The sequence below is a fragment of the Mitosporidium daphniae genome (assembly GCF_000760515.2).
Source record: "Mitosporidium daphniae strain UGP3 chromosome Unknown contig-57, whole genome shotgun sequence".
Classification (NCBI taxonomy): domain Eukaryota; kingdom Fungi; phylum Microsporidia; genus Mitosporidium; species Mitosporidium daphniae.
This window is the reverse complement of record NW_013546201.1, coordinates 14,331-29,387: the sequence shown is the minus strand read 5'-3', so window position 1 is coordinate 29,387 and position 15,057 is coordinate 14,331. Positions and strand designations below refer to the sequence as shown.

The 15,057-nt window shown below is 49.9% G+C and overlaps 8 protein-coding genes across 8 annotated transcripts; 4 read left to right on the top strand and 4 right to left on the bottom strand.

Annotated features, from left to right (window-relative positions):
- Positions 1-348: 348 nt before the first annotated feature.
- On the top strand, positions 349-6,001 carry DI09_57p150 (DNA-directed RNA polymerase; the record flags this gene model as incomplete). The annotated part of the gene is made up of 3 exons (XM_013381733.1): positions 349-471; positions 595-2,457; positions 2,558-6,001. 3 exons carry the CDS (start codon positions 349-351, stop codon positions 5,999-6,001), a joined length of 5,430 nt encoding a protein of 1,809 aa, XP_013237187.1.
- A 125-nt stretch (positions 6,002-6,126) lies between these two features.
- Positions 6,127-7,814, top strand: DI09_57p140 (uncharacterized protein; the record flags this gene model as incomplete). Its single annotated transcript, XM_013381732.1, has 2 exons — positions 6,127-6,794; positions 6,902-7,814. 2 exons carry the CDS (start codon positions 6,127-6,129, stop codon positions 7,812-7,814), a joined length of 1,581 nt encoding a protein of 526 aa, XP_013237186.1.
- A 59-nt stretch (positions 7,815-7,873) lies between these two features.
- DI09_57p130 (uncharacterized protein) lies at positions 7,874-9,043 on the bottom strand (the record flags this gene model as incomplete). Its single annotated transcript, XM_013381731.1, has 1 exon — positions 7,874-9,043. The coding sequence occupies one exon, from the start codon at positions 9,041-9,043 to the stop codon at positions 7,874-7,876; it is 1,170 nt and encodes a 389-aa protein (XP_013237185.1).
- Positions 9,044-9,192: 149 nt separating this feature from the next.
- On the bottom strand, positions 9,193-10,674 carry DI09_57p120 (3-Hydroxy-3-methyl-glutaryl-CoA reductase; the record flags this gene model as incomplete). Its single annotated transcript, XM_013381730.1, has 3 exons — positions 9,193-9,603; positions 9,703-10,017; positions 10,105-10,674. 3 exons carry the CDS (start codon positions 10,672-10,674, stop codon positions 9,193-9,195), a joined length of 1,296 nt encoding a protein of 431 aa, XP_013237184.1.
- Positions 10,675-11,302: 628 nt separating this feature from the next.
- On the bottom strand, positions 11,303-11,884 carry DI09_57p110 (molecular chaperone; the record flags this gene model as incomplete). Its single annotated transcript, XM_013381729.1, has 3 exons — positions 11,303-11,478; positions 11,651-11,767; positions 11,824-11,884. The coding sequence occupies 3 exons, from the start codon at positions 11,882-11,884 to the stop codon at positions 11,303-11,305; spliced, it is 354 nt and encodes a 117-aa protein (XP_013237183.1).
- A 288-nt stretch (positions 11,885-12,172) lies between these two features.
- On the top strand, positions 12,173-12,470 carry DI09_57p100 (uncharacterized protein; the record flags this gene model as incomplete). Its single annotated transcript, XM_013381728.1, has 2 exons — positions 12,173-12,268; positions 12,300-12,470. 2 exons carry the CDS (start codon positions 12,173-12,175, stop codon positions 12,468-12,470), a joined length of 267 nt encoding a protein of 88 aa, XP_013237182.1.
- A 361-nt stretch (positions 12,471-12,831) lies between these two features.
- On the top strand, positions 12,832-13,425 carry DI09_57p90 (uncharacterized protein; the record flags this gene model as incomplete). The annotated part of the gene is made up of 1 exon (XM_013381742.1): positions 12,832-13,425. One exon carries the CDS (start codon positions 12,832-12,834, stop codon positions 13,423-13,425), a length of 594 nt encoding a protein of 197 aa, XP_013237196.1.
- Positions 13,426-13,522: 97 nt separating this feature from the next.
- Positions 13,523-14,980, bottom strand: DI09_57p80 (uncharacterized protein; the record flags this gene model as incomplete). Its single annotated transcript, XM_013381741.1, has 1 exon — positions 13,523-14,980. One exon carries the CDS (start codon positions 14,978-14,980, stop codon positions 13,523-13,525), a length of 1,458 nt encoding a protein of 485 aa, XP_013237195.1.
- Positions 14,981-15,057: the final 77 nt, after the last annotated feature.

Sequence of the window (15,057 nt, the reverse complement as noted above, 5' to 3'; positions counted from 1 at the left end):
ATGGCGCACTTACAATCAAGATGGCCACCAAGATGCCAAATAAAAAGCCATAAGTCGTTATCGGCATATTCTGAGCGTAGAATCCAACCCCGAAGCTTGCCAAGCCAAAGAAGACAAGAATTAGCCTCATCATGTATTCACTGCGATTTTGCCCATGGAAATCCTACATGTAAGTGCGCCATCGTACCATCCCCCAAATTTGTATGAAAAGGAAAACACCAATTTATCAGCCTAAATATTACAGCTCCAACCCTAATTAGCGGCTAAATTTTAATGGTCAAGTAAATTTTAGTTTACGCATCACAAATTTTATCTTCCCGCATGCTTGCGACGACGACGACCACCGCGATGACGACGTCGAGCTTGCCATACACAGGCTCTGCGGCTGCGTCCATCATGGCGACACCCTCGCGGGCGCCGCTGAAGCGCGTCAGCACGGTGCAGTTTGGGTTGCTCTCACCGGATGAGATTGTAAGACAATTTTCCTTTCGATTTTCTTTTTCCCTTCACATTTACTTATTGCCTCGATATTTCGGGCTTCCCCATTAACTTTTTTATTGGAAATTACATTTTTTCGTATTTTCTAACCCGCAGCGGGCAGTATCCGTGGCCCGGATCGAGTACCCAGAAACGGTGGAGGGCGGCGTGCCAAAGATCGGTGGTCTGGCGGACCCGCGTCTTGGCACCAACGACCGGGCCGTCAAATGCGCCACATGTGCCGGGTCTATGTCCGACTGCCCTGGGCATTTTGGCCACATCGAATTGGCACGACCGGTCTTCCATATCGGCTACATTGACAAGATCAAAAAAATACTAGAATGCATCTGCTTTCACTGCGGGCGATTGCGAGTAGATCCTGGTGTTGCTGCAAAGGCAGCAGTAGCGCGTTCGATGCGCGAGTCCCGGGCACGTCTCAGCGCCGTCTGGGCAATATCCAAGACGCGTATGCGTTGCGACGTTACGATCGAGCAACCGGTGGCCGAGGGCGCAATATCATCATCTGACGCTGCCAGCTTCCACGAAGGCGAAGAAGAGGATGGCGATTGGGTTTCTTACAAAGAGGAGGCAGCCAAGCGGAAAGCACAGTCCAAGGATGAACGTAAAGGGCAGCCTCTAATGGTTGGGTGCGGCCAGATCCAGCCACAAATCCGTCGAGATGGGCTGCGATTAATGGCCGTCATTCCCGCTTCAAAGGCTGCAGGGGACGAAGCACTTTCCCGCAGCGTTGTGCCACCTTCACGCGTGCTCGCGCTATTCCGCAAGATTCGCGATGAAGATTTGATAACAATGGGGCTTTCGCCCATTTTCGCGCGACCCGAATGGATGGTGCTCAGCGTGCTAGCTGTGCCGCCTCCACCGGTACGACCGGCAATCCAAGCCGATTCAGGTGCCGCCATCAAAGGCGAAGATGACTTGACACACAAACTGGCAGACATTGTCAAAGCGAACGCTGCTTTAGCACGGCACGAGGCTGAAGGGGCTCCTGCACACATCTTGGCAGAGTTTGAGGCTCTTTTACAGTTCCACTGCGCTACATTTATTGATAACGAAATTCCAGGGCAACCACAGGCTTTGCAAAAAAGTGGCCGGCCACTTAAAGCCCTACGTGCACGTCTTAAAGGCAAAGAGGGCCGTTTGCGTGGAAATCTCATGGGAAAGCGTGTTGATTTTTCTGCACGTACGGTGATCTCCCCAGACCCGAACCTAGAACTGGATGAGGTTGGTGTGCCTCGCTCTATCGCCATGACGTTAACTGTGCCAGAACGCGTGACCCCATGGAACGTAGAGCGGCTGGCGGCGTTGGTGCGAGAAGGACCTCGGGTTCATCCTGGAGCACGATACGTTATCCGCGAGGACGGGACTCGCGTAGATCTTCGTTTTGCGACCCCAGAGTCGTCATTATTGTTGGCACGCAATGTAGTTGTGGAGCGCCATTTGTCTGATGGCGATATCGTGCTTTTCAATCGGCAACCATCGCTACACAAAATGTCAATGATGGCCCATCGAGTGCGTGTGATGCCCTACTCGACATTCCGGCTAAATCTTTCCGTGACAACGCCCTACAATGCAGACTTTGACGGGGATGAAATGAACATGCATGTTCCGCAAGGCCCCGAATCGGCTACAGAACTACGCTCACTTGCCGCGGTCACGACACAAATCATCTCGCCGCAAGGATGCAAGCCAGTGATGGGCATCGTACAGGATTCACTAACGGGTATCCGCAAAATGACGCGGCGGGATGTCTTTGTGAGCTGGAGCCATGTCATGGGCTGTCTATGGGCCGCTGCGTCGCCACAATGGAATGGCCGGCTGCCGATGCCGGCCGTGCTCAAACCTGTTGCCCAGTGGACGGGGAAGCAGCTCATTTCGCAAGTATTGCCGCCAGGTCTCAACGTTTCTGGGTTTCATGCTGCGCACATCGATGGCGAGCGCGACAATCTCTCCGACACACAGGTACGTTTGCACACACACACACACACAAAATTTCGGCTCCATTTACGTTGTCTTTGCTCGATGCATTGTGTTTACCCTGTGCTTATCCACAACTCTGTAGGTGCTGATTGAGGATGGGCAATTGCTGACAGGAATTTTGTGCAAGCGTACCGTGGGTACGGCGGCTGGTGGACTGATCCACGTGCTTGTCAACGATGGCCATTGCTGGAGCGGTGGCGAGCCAGCAGCCTGTGCTTTTTTCGGCAGCTTGCAACGCCTAGTGACTCATTGGCTACTAGAAAACGGGTTCTCCATCGGCATCGGAGACACGGTCGCCGATGCAGCCACCATGGCTACCATAACAGAAACGATTCGCACAGCAAAACGAAATGTCTCGGCAATTATTTCGCGGGCGCAGGCGGGGCGGCTCACGACGCTCCCCGGTATGACGGGGCGTTCCACGTTCGAGCACGAAATTTGCAAGGAATTAAATAGGGCGCGCGATCACTCTGGTGCGTCGGCTCAGCGCTTCTTACGCGAACAAAACAACGTCAAACAGATGGTGGTCGCTGGCTCAAAAGGCACCTTCATCAATCTTTCGCAAATGACTGCGTGTGTGGGGCAACAAACGGTAGAGGGCTCACGCATTCCGATGAGCTTTGGCGGTGGCGGCGGCGCCTCGCGCACGCTGCCACATTTTCTCAAATCGGACGATGGGCCTGAATCGCGCGGCTTTGTGGAAAACTCGTATTTGCGCGGGCTGACGCCACAAGAGTTCTTCTTTCATGCGATGGGAGGACGTGAAGGGCTTATCGATACTGCCGTCAAAACTGCCGAGACAGGCTACATTCAACGGCGGCTTGTAAAAGCGCTAGAGGATCTTACTGTCGCATATGATGGCACTGTGCGCAACGGTCTCGGGCAAGTTGTCCAATTCGCATACGGCGATGACGGCATGGATGCCCAAGCCCTTGAGCGCATCAACGTTGCTGCTTTAGTAGGTGGTGCACCTACCGGTGGAGTTACCGTTCCCACCCACACGGGTGCGTATCCATCCTATGCGTCATTATTGGAGGCAGAGCAGCGGGGCTTGGCAGCAGCAGCACTAGCTTTTCCGCGCACTGGGCTTGTGGAATTGCAGGCACTACCTGTCAACATTTCGCGCCTACTTTGGAACGCTCGCATTCGGTTTCATTTGGGCACAGGAGGCGCCAATGTTCAGCCCGTTGACTCGCGCCATGCTCTGGTTGCTGTTGCATCTCTTGTGGATCGTCTCAAGTCCACGGTAATCCCAGGAGGGGCAAGTTTTCCTTCCTCTTCAATCATTACCCCGCATTTGCTGGTGATGACGCCTCTTGAGGCGGCAGTGCGTATGGGACTGTCGCTAGCGCAGATCACTGCACATCGATTAACGCGCGAGGCTTTTGATTGGGTTGTAGGAGAGGTTGAGGCCCGCGTGCGCAAAGCGCATGTAGCCCCAGGAGAAATGGTTGGTGTCATTGCCGCACAATCGATTGGCGAGCCTGCAACACAAATGACGCTAAACACGTTCCACTTGGCAGGTGTCTCGCATGGCCAGTTGACACATGGTGTGCCGCGGCTTAAGGAGCTCATCAACGCTGCTGTAAATACACGCACGCCTTCACTGACCATCCGACCTGCAATCAATCGGACTAGTGGGTCTGCAGAATCTTCTCCCCTAGAGATCGCTAAAGAAGTCGCCGCATTGCTCGAAGCAACGCCCCTGCGCGCACTGACAGCGTATACACAGGTCATCTATGACCCGGCTGTGGAGAGCACAGTTGTGGCTGAGGATTCAGATCTTGTCGAGGCATACTTTGCATTACCCGATGCTGCCTTACTGGAGGCATCGCAGCGGGCTTCTCCATGGATATTGCGGTTAGTGCTAGACCGTGCTAGCATGTTGGATCACGGCGTCACCATTGGTGATATAGCACGAGCACTCGGGGATGCCTACGGCCAAGACTTGCTTATTTTGCATGCTGACGAGAATGCAGACCATCCCGTAGTACGTTGCCGAGTTATTCGTCCAGAAGCTATGGATACTGATGGAAACACTGACGATTTACTGGCGGACGATTCATGCGCTGAGGATCTCTTTCTGCGGCGTGTCGAAGCAAATATGATGGAGAGTATTTGGCTCAAAGGCATTCCAGGCATCAACCGTGTATTTATTGTGGAGCGAGCTGCGGGGGCCACCGCTGCAACCGTTGAACTGCAGACAGCAGGTGCTGGTGGCCTAGGTGCGCTCTTTGGGCATGCTCCTGTGCTCGATGCAATCGACTGCTCACGCACACTTTCAAATTCGGTGCCTGAAATTGCGACGGTACTGGGAATCGAGGCTGCACGTGCCGCATTGCTTAATGAGTTGCGGGATGTGATTGAGACCGGCGGCTCATACGTCAATGGGCGGCATCTCTCGCTGTTGGCCGATATCATGACGCGTCGAGGGATTGTGACGGGTATCACACGCCACGGTACCAACAGAGACGATCATGGCGCACTGATGCGGTGTTCCTTCGAGGAGACTGTAGAGATCTTGATGGAAGCCGGAGCGTCCGGTGAGCTCAATCCCGTTGGATCCTCGCTTTCCGAGTCGGTGATGATGGGGCAAATGGCGCCCATTGGGACTGGATCATTTGACCTGCTGCTTGATGAGGACCGACTTGCAATGGGCGCTCTTGTACCGGCACTTTCTGCGACAGCATACTCTATGGTTGCTGCGCAAGCGACAAACATGATGTCCACAGTGTCTGGTTCAGCCACGCCAGGGTCACTTGGCTTTCGCTCGCCATGGGTGCAGACTGGAGCTGGATCTTCGCCACAGCCGTACCTGAAAGGATCGCGCTCGCCTACGTTCCGCTCTTCTGGAGATGGATATCGCACACCGGGTGACATTGGCTTTTCTCCTTTTTCTACATCCAGCGGCTTTTCCTCCGGCTCGTCCCCGTCATGGTGGGGCGGTCGCTCGCCTGCTGCTCTTGTGGGAAGGTTTTCGCCTACCTCGCCAGGATATAGCCCGACGTCGCCTGGGTACAGCCCAACGTCTCCGGGGTACAGCCCAACATCTCCGGGGTACAGCCCAACATCTCCGGGGTACAGTCCAACTAGTCCTAGTTATAGCCCAACTAGTCCAAGTTATAGCCCAACTAGTCCTAGCTACAGCCCTACCAGCCCGAGTTACAGTCCGACTAGCCCTAGCTACAGTCCGACTAGTCCAAGTTACAGTCCAACTAGTCCAAGTTACAGTCCGACTAGTCCAAGTTACAGCCCGACTAGTCCAAGTTACAGCCCGACTAGCCCTAGCTATTCACCCACTAGTCCTAGCTACAGTCCGACTAGCCCTAGCTATTCACCCACTAGCCCAAGTTACAGTCCTACTAGTCCTAGCTACAGCCCTACCAGCCCAAGTTACAGTCCTACTAGCCCAAAATATTCGCCATCCTCACCAAGGCCTGGCGCCTTTTCTCAGACAGCCTTCTCACCCAAGTCTCCCGGATACTCTCCCTCGCTCTCTTCTTCCGGCCAGCGGCACAAGAAGTGATCAATAAATGGATAATTCTGATCTTTTCTAATTTCATCAACTAAATTTAGCCAGTTTAGTGGCGGTCATGCTTAGTAAAGTAGCGCATTGAATGGGAGTTTCCAAAATTTTCCGGTTTTATTTAAATGATTTACCTGGCTCGGCGGCTATTTGGCTTGGCTGCCTTTGGCCGTGGCAGCCCTATGCGTCTAGAAGCACTCCCCCATTATGCAGAGAGTGTGCTACGGCCTTCTGGCCATGGCCAATTGCCACTTCTCACCAGCCTCTACCAGGCGGAGGGTTTTGGGAGCCCTTCGCCATGGCTAATGCCCATGGCTGGAAGTAGCCCCGCCCCTCTTGCTAGCAAGTCTGAAAGACGTATCAAAGCAGTGGTCGACGGCAGTAAATGGCAATTCTGTACACTGGGTGTCTGGTTGCCTGGATGTTCTGTGGCAAGCGAGCGGCCTGGCGAGGCTGGCTACTCTGCACTGTTTGCCCGCCTAGCACAAACATGCACAGCTAAATCGGGAGCTACTGAGTGGAACAATCGGTGTTCTCTTGCTCTTGCTTCGTCACTCCATGTGGTGCCATCGCGTGACGGGCTCTTCATGGGCTGCCTCGTTGCACCTGAAAAGCTTCCTGAGGCTCTCGATGCGCTCATGGAGGCCGTCCTTTTTCCGGCTCTCGAACCTTCAACGGCAGATCAGAAGCTTTTGACCGAAACGCGCGACATCGAAATGCGGCGAATGGTTGAGGAAACACCGGACGTCTTTATGCAGGAGCTGCTCTACTTGCAGATGTTCTCTGCAAAGGGGTTAGTAGGATGGTTTTTGTTCTTTTTCCTCCCTTTACGTGGTAAATTTGTCATTTCCGTTGTTTACGCCCACTTGCATGCCCTTTCAATCCGGTTTTAACATTTAGATTGGGAAATTCAATCTTGGCACAAGGTGAAGCGGCCACACAATCTTATGGAAGCTTTTGTGCCAAGGCAACGACAGGAATGGTTGTCGGGCTCTCCGGCGGCCATTTCTCCGCAGATGACTTTGCGCAGATGCTGAGCGAACGCTCTGGCGGTCTTGAGGTTGTTCTTGGTGGGAAGGAACATCCTGTTGCCCCAATTGAATCTGTTGGCTCTGGACCGTTATTTATTGAGGATTCGTGTTTTGGGGAGAGCTTTGCACTTGCCTCGGCCAATCGCTGGCACGGCAAAACACACTTTATCATCGGCTGGCCCACAGGCCCATCTTCCTGCATCCGCCAGGCAACAGTCCCACAAGCCCTTACAGCTGCAATGCTTGGCGGCGGCTCTGCCTTTTCTGCTGGAGGCCCCGGAAAAGGTCTCTATTCGCGCCTTTACTGCGAGCTGCTTAATCGCTATGCATGGATTGAGGATGCACATTGCATGTTCCAGTCGCACAGCACTGCTGGTTGGCTCGGCATATATCTAGCCGTTGAGCAGCGCTGGGAGCCTGCCGCTGTGGAAATCGCCATCCGCCAGCTTGTGCGCCTTCATTGTGCCGTTGATGACGTCCAATGGCGCCGATCAAAGAACCGATTGAAATCGATGCTATTAATGGGTATTGAGTCGAGACTTGCCCATCTTGAGGCACTCCTCAGGGCGCGTATGACGCTTTCCCCAGAAACGCACTTTCCTGATGGTCTTCTCCACTCAATTGACGCCTTTTCTTTAGCCGATCTCCGACAATTTCGCGACCGGTTGCTTGGAAAAGGACGCATGTTGCCTACTCTCGCTGCTGCTGGCGAGGACCTTTCTGCTTTCCCCACTTTCTCGGACTCTCTTGGCATGCTCGAGGCTGCACTTGCCAGGGCTTGATATCGCAAATAAACTAACACACACGCTTGCAATGGCAAAAGTGACATATGAATTTATTTTCAAAGACGCGATGTGGCAGGCTCGAGAGCAATAACCGCGGCTGCACCCATGCCCGTGCCTATGCACATGCTAATTACGCCATAGCGTGCGCCTTGGCGCCGCATTTCTGGCAGCAATGTTGCCATTTGGCGTGCGCCCGTTGCGCCCAATGGGTGGCCAAATGCGATAGCCCCACCTTTTGGGTTTACTCTCTCTGGGTCTATCTTGAGCTCGCGGATGCAGTAGAGGATCTGAGAGGCAAATGCCTCATTGATTTCAAAGATTCCGATATCTTGTAGCGTTAGCGAGGCCCGCTTAACGGCAACCGGAATTGCGTACGCTGGTCCGACGCCCATCACTCGTGGAGGGACGCCCACGACTGCGTACGAACAAAAGCGTGCCAAAATGACAAGGCCTAGTGCGCGAGCAGTCGAGCGACGCGCCAAAAGTACCGCTGCCGCACCATCTGTGATCTGGGATGAATTTCCTGCTGTTGCTGTGCCCAAAGGCGGAGGCCTGAATGCCGGTTTCAATGCAGAGAGCGATTCGATCGTTGCCTGCAGACGGATCCCGTCATCATCCGTGACATTGTCGATGGGTATGATCTCTTCTGCAAAAAGCCCTTGTTGTTGCGCACGGGCTGCCTTTTGGTGTGAACAGAGCGAAAACCGATCCTGAGCTTGCCTATCGACGCCAAAGCTTTCTGCAACAATCTCTGCAGTTTCGCCCATCGGCATCAAGCAATCAGAGGCCTGATCGCAGCTATTCATCACGTCTGTGGAGAAGGAAAGCGAAGAAAAATCGCCATAGTTTCTGCTCATCGATTCCATGCCTGCGCCAATCCCAATGTCAATCTGGCCACTGGTGATGGAAGACGCAATTGCAGCGATCGCCTGAAGTCCAGAAGAACACTGTCTATTGACCGTCATAATGCTGCATGTTTCCGGGAAGCCGGCGGAAAATGCTGCCATACGTGCTGCAGTTGCACCGCCCCCTGGTGTAAGCACAGTACCTACGGCGATGTCCTGGATAGCGTTCGGATTGATCCCTGTTTTCCGCACGAGCCCCTTAAGAGCAGCAGCAAGCAAATCCTCTGGGTGGAGCTCTTTAAATTTTCCCTTGTATGCTCGCTGAAGCGGCGTTCTCACGGCTCCACAAATAACAACGTCATTGTCGCTGGCAATTGGCATCGGAAAATTGCAGCGATCGAAATGGCATCATCGACAAATCAAACCTTCTAAATCAATAGGCAGATGTGTGATCTGCGCACTAATTGGGAAATAAATTTATCAAATTAAATTTTAAATGCCACGTTTTCAATGGGAGAGAGGCAAGGGATTTATGCTTTGGACCTGTTGAGCGCCAAATGAGCCTCCGTGAGGGTACCCTGTATGAGCGATGCCATGAGGGAAAGTTCTGCAGCCAAAACGGTTGCACAAATTATTTTTGCAAGGCTGCGAGCATTTTCTCCGTATGAGAGATGCTGCGGCGTTGGACCCGCTATCCCCATCATTTCAAGTGCAGCTTGTTGTGGACGAAGATGAGTGCCGCCGCCTATTGTCCCAACCTCCAAGGAAGGCATGGTGCAGCAAATCTTTAGTGAGCCATTGGGAAGCTTCTCCATTTCCGTAAGGCAGGATGAGGAAACCACTGCCTGGGCCGGATCCTGTCCTGTCGCTATGAAAATGGCACTGACAATGTTGGCTGCCTGAGCATTAAAACCTCCCATTGCACCTGCCAATGCCGAGCCCTGCGTATGTCAGCAATTTGTAGAAGATGGAAATTTGGTATTAAAAGCAAATGGTGTTATCAGGGGAGTGTGAAAGCGATGATGAGGAATCAGACTAACCTTGAAGTTTTTTTTGATAGACGCATCGACCAAGTCTGCCACATCGACATGCAACACGGTTTCGACAACCGATGCAGGAATTGTTGCCAGTGCGACGACCGATTTACCACGGCCATCGATCCAATTCAACGCCGCTGCCTTCTTGTCTGTGCAGTAATTTCCGGAAAGCGAGATGATTTTCATTTTTGGGAACTTTTCTTTCAGAGTGATAAGGACTTGTTCGCAGCCCTTCGAAAGCATGTTCATACCCATCGCATCGCCAGTGGTGGCTTTGAAGCGGAGGAAAAGGTCCGTCCCACAAATTGTAGCGTCGATCTATGGTCAGGAAATGCAGTATCAAAGACATGCACGAATGCAAAGGAAATCGACGAGGACAAAACAGGCTTGATGGCAAATGCTTACCTTGGCGAGTTTGGCATAGGAGGAGGTTGCATTGAACGTACTCTCAATGAGAGCAAAATTTTCCTGCATCGCAATCCAGCTCTTCAAAGCAATTGCATCAGACAACTCTTCAAAATGGACGATAGGTGCACGGGTCATCCCATCTGCGTGAACATAAGTTTGCACGCCAGTGCCGCCAGCCTTCATGATTGCCTTGAAGCCGCGTTGTGTGGATGCCACCAAGGCCCCTTCTGTTGTGGCCATGGGAATTGTAAACTCCTTGCCATCAATGATTGCCCCAGTGACAGCACCAACCGGTAGCGGTACGTATCCGATCACATTTTCACAGCATCGTCCATAAACAGAAGAATAGTGCATGTCAGAAGCCCACGGAATGTCCACAACGCCAAGGAGGGCTCGTCTAATCTCCACTGCCTTGCGAAGTTTGTCTTCAGTATCGATGCCTGTTATCCTCTGTTCAATTGCATGTAAAGGGATGTTCTTATTTGTGATCTCGTCACATGCGTGAACAAGTTCTGGCTTGGCATCGCCTAGTGCAATGGTCTCTTGGCCCCCCTCTTTTTCTTCCATTGTCATGGAAGAAAAATCAAATTTTATTGACAGAGCTAGAATTTGCTGAGCAGCTAAAATCTCAAAATTTGCCGAGCATTTAAAATCCCAAAATTTGCCATTCTTTAATTTTACAACTGTTAGTAAGTGCAGTGTATGGACCTCAACCTACGTGTCCTACAGCGCTATGACGCTGGGGCTAAACGAATCGTGGCCATGAGCGAGCATGTTTCCGCCCACTCATTTGAAGCAGGCGAATGGACCAGTCTGAACTACGAAGGCCCGCTCTTTGTATATGAACGTGTGAGCGGAGATCATGGATATATTCTTATGAATAGAAGAGCGTGGACCAACATGATTGGAAGAATAACCAGAACACAGACATTGACCGTGCAAGATGAAAATTTCCTTGTTTACAGCGAAGGGCGAACAGGTGCGAAATACTTCTGTAATACCGTGGCATAGGGCAGATTATAGGACTTTATTTCCATCGCCTCGGTCTGGAGAAAACGCGTGTAAGAGATGTGTGGGTGACAGCGATACGCGAAGCCATCTCACATTCTCATAATAAACGAGACTAGTCTGCCACAATATACAATCAATCATAACACCATTAAGAGTCGCTACAGAGCAAAGCTAGAGGGTTCACTCAGAGGCGCTCGTATGTGATGCTGCCATCCGACCAATGAACCTGGACATAGTAGCGCCCATTTTCGTCAGTGGTAAGATCACAGATGATCTGCTTCGAAACAGGGTGAGGTCTGGCGGCTCTTTGAAATGGGAATGGCGCGCGTCCTCGCATGTGAAAGAATTCCCCAAAGATATCTTCGAATGAGAAAAAATCTGAAAACAAGCGACTGTGCACAGAAGAAAAATGTGATGGTTGATGATGGTGGCGCGTCCAGCTGGAGGGTGGCAATCTTACGGTAGGTTGGCGCAGTGTTTCATCGTATGCTCGCCGTTTTTCCTCTATCACAAAAGATATGGAACGCCATACCATCAGAGAGAATGGAATAGGCCTCTGTGCTCTGCTTGAACATTTGATCGCTCGCTCCAGGCTCCTGTTTGTCTGGGTGCCATTGCAATGCCAATGTCTTGTACCTAGGGGGAGTCACTGCATCAATAAATACGCGCGTCGGATTTCCGCAATGGTGGCTGATGGAGACACACCCAATGTGGTATAGTGAGTTTTCCGTGGCTCCACCCGACGGAGGTTGGGATCACCAGACATTCTCAATTAAAAACGCAGAATAAATTTATCATTTGCCGGTGGCCATTCAAGTGTTTCCACCGGCAACTCCAAAAAACCGATTGCCGTTCGCCAAACTCTAAAGTTGCTAATTTTATTAACTTGGGCACGTGCGGCAGTATGATAAAGGCTGGCTTTCTGTATTCACGTCTCTGAGCCCATGAACCCTTGCGCCCACACCAGAGCTAGAGCCGAGCCGTTCGCTTTTGGAAGAGGATCTCCAGCCCTCATGTTCGCCGGAGCTTCTTGGTTGGTCCTCAACTGCATAGAATGGCGCTACAAGTAGCTTCAAACTATTCGTCAGTTATATCAATCCCACTAGTAAAGCGCAAATTGGCCCGATTCCCTGATTCTGTCCATGCTCAGGTAGTACAAAGTTTCAAATTTAAGTGAAAAGTTTAAAATTTATGTCGATCTCGCCAAACAGCCAGAGGCGTTTACTTGGATGATGCGCAAGTATCTTTTCGTGCAACACACGGGGGCATGTGAAGATGCCATCGCAATTATGACAAGAAATTTGTACACCTTGTTTTGCATCGAATTTCAAGGCTATACAGATCAAGAATGAAGCGTTGAGATCAATCAAATTTTCGCTCAAATAAAAGAGCATCCAAAACAACAAAGGCCATTGCATTCCCGGTTATTAAGGTAATGAATCCCGAAGGCGAAGGACGTTAAACTCTGGGTTTGGTACGGCGGAAATTTCTGCAAAATTTCTCCCCAACCCGATTGGTTTCTAAGCAGTTTAGCAATAGGTGGCCAGTCAATTTTGTCGATTAATCCCACATCTGTTCCCATCATTGCGTCGATCAATAAAAATTGCTATTTAAACTCAGAGAGCGTTTATTAAACCCAGGTGTATAGGCGCTCATAAGGTGACCGCTAGATACTTTCTTTGCTTGTTGGTCAGATTAGCCAAACCATAGCTGATGCCAACCGGCACTTCCCTTGCAACACTCGCGGTGCTTACCGAGCAGACAGGCGGCATCGATAAAATCTTTCGCACAGCCATCTATTCGATCCGACTTTTCGCTGCACTAACGGGTCGGGAAATTTTGCCCCTCCTTAAATTGGCAGACGTTCTTTCAGAAACTAGATATGTTCTTCGGATTTTCGGCTCCATCTTCAGCATCAAAGATCTTTTTCAAGCAAATTTAAAGAAAAGGGAACTAATCAAAGCGCTCACAATGGCCGTTTACTACCCATTAGATGCGCTTTACCTCCTTGCCTTCAAGGAGATAATCTCAATTAACCCCAAGCATCAGCTGGAAATTTCGCAGTGGAGCTGCCGTGCATGGGCCCTATATTCGATTGTGGAGCTAAGCGAACTGCTTGGTCTTTGGGAACAGGGCCGCTCTCCAGTCCTTGCAATCGTCCAGTCAGCTGCAGATATGCTCCTTGCACTCAATTGGTCGTGGGATAGATTTGCCCTGTCTTCGCCAGCCGTTGCCGGAATTGGTACCATATCTGCGTCTCTGTCTCTTGCATCTGCGGTCAGCACAGCCAATAAAGGGTCTACATAAACGCTTGACTTTCGATAAAATCGAATTAAAAAGCTATATGATTTCTAAACTGAAAATAGCATTTATTGGATACTCAGAATAATGATAGATATAAGCGTTAAATGTTGTTTTGTCTTGAATGAAGCATGATAACTTGGTAGAGAAACTCTGACACCAATGCAAGCACTGCGGGGATCACAATAACAAAGAAGCTTTTCGGATTGAGAGAGAAAGAGGATGTAGCGGAATTATTGGGCTCGGAGTTTTTTGTTCCCTTTTCTTTCTTTTCTGCTTCTGTTTTGGAGTCTTCTGTTCCGGTCAAAAGAGTGATTAGAGACATTATCAAAGTGCTCAAGGATCCAAAAAGCGATGTAATACCAACGATTCCAGAGCGAATCCCGTTGATCTGCGCAGGTTCATCTAAACTTTGTGACATATCTTTGATAAAAGTTGAGAGAAACGCCATTTGATAAAATGTAATGGCTACTTGAGCGGATCCGGCAAAAGTCCCGATTAGTGGCATGTCACCATATTTGTTTTTGCCGCTGAGAAGGCATAAATAAGATATAAAGGCAAAGATGAGTCCAAGAAATCCAGTGAAAATATATTGGATAAAAGGCCTCTCCTCTTTAGCGATGCATGGAAATTTCGAGACACATCCCTGAATTACACACATGAAAAAAAAATACCAAAAAGACATAGCAACTTGACCAATTCCATGAAACCTCATAAATGCTGAATAAACGTTCTTTGGAATGCACAACTTGACAAATGCATATGGAGCAAGCGAGGTTGTCCTAGCGACCCATGCCAATGATATTAAAGCAAATATCCCAAGATACTTGGTCAAGGATCCTTTTCGAAAAAAAAAATTCATTGAATACTCGGCATTTTCTTTAAGTGCGATGCAAATAGATTCAGTTGACGCTGTATTTGTTAGCTTTTTTTTCATGGAAGCCAAAAGAATAAGTGAAACAGGAATGGCCTGTGAGACTGCAAGAATGCCGTACGAAACGTAAAAGTCATTTATCTTTGACATGCCCAATGAAGAAGAAATAGCAGCAACTATACAAATAAAGCCATAAACAGCGCTCCCACGGCCTATTTTTTCGGTATCTTTTCCAAAGATATGGTGAAGGGTGGAGAAGACACAAGCAAGGCTTGGCGTATTACCAATAGAATAGATTGCACGTATTGTGTATATTACATAGATGCTAGAAGGCTTTCTAGATTCCTGTATCAACATCAAAAAATAAGATATATATGACATGGTGGTGATTATAAAGGCCATAAGGAGGACATTATGGATGTTTAAAGCGTCCAAAAAAAACGTACAAAGAATACCCATTATCAATGAGACGAATTCGTCGATTAAAATCGCCGTTGAAGCAGACTTTTCTGCGTTTTTATCTCCAGTTGTTTTTTTGATGAGCTCAACCATGCTAGAGTTGATAAAGACAGATGAAAAAATTGCTGAAAATGCACAGGAGCCGTACACTATGAACTCAATTGCGTTGTTTGAAATTATTCCAAAACATTTATGGTGAGAAACGGAGATATGTTCGACTGCAGACATCAGGATAAGGCTAAAATGTCAAGATACGCAAATGGGAAAAATTATCTCGCACTGTAAGTTGTGAAAAAGTTACCAAT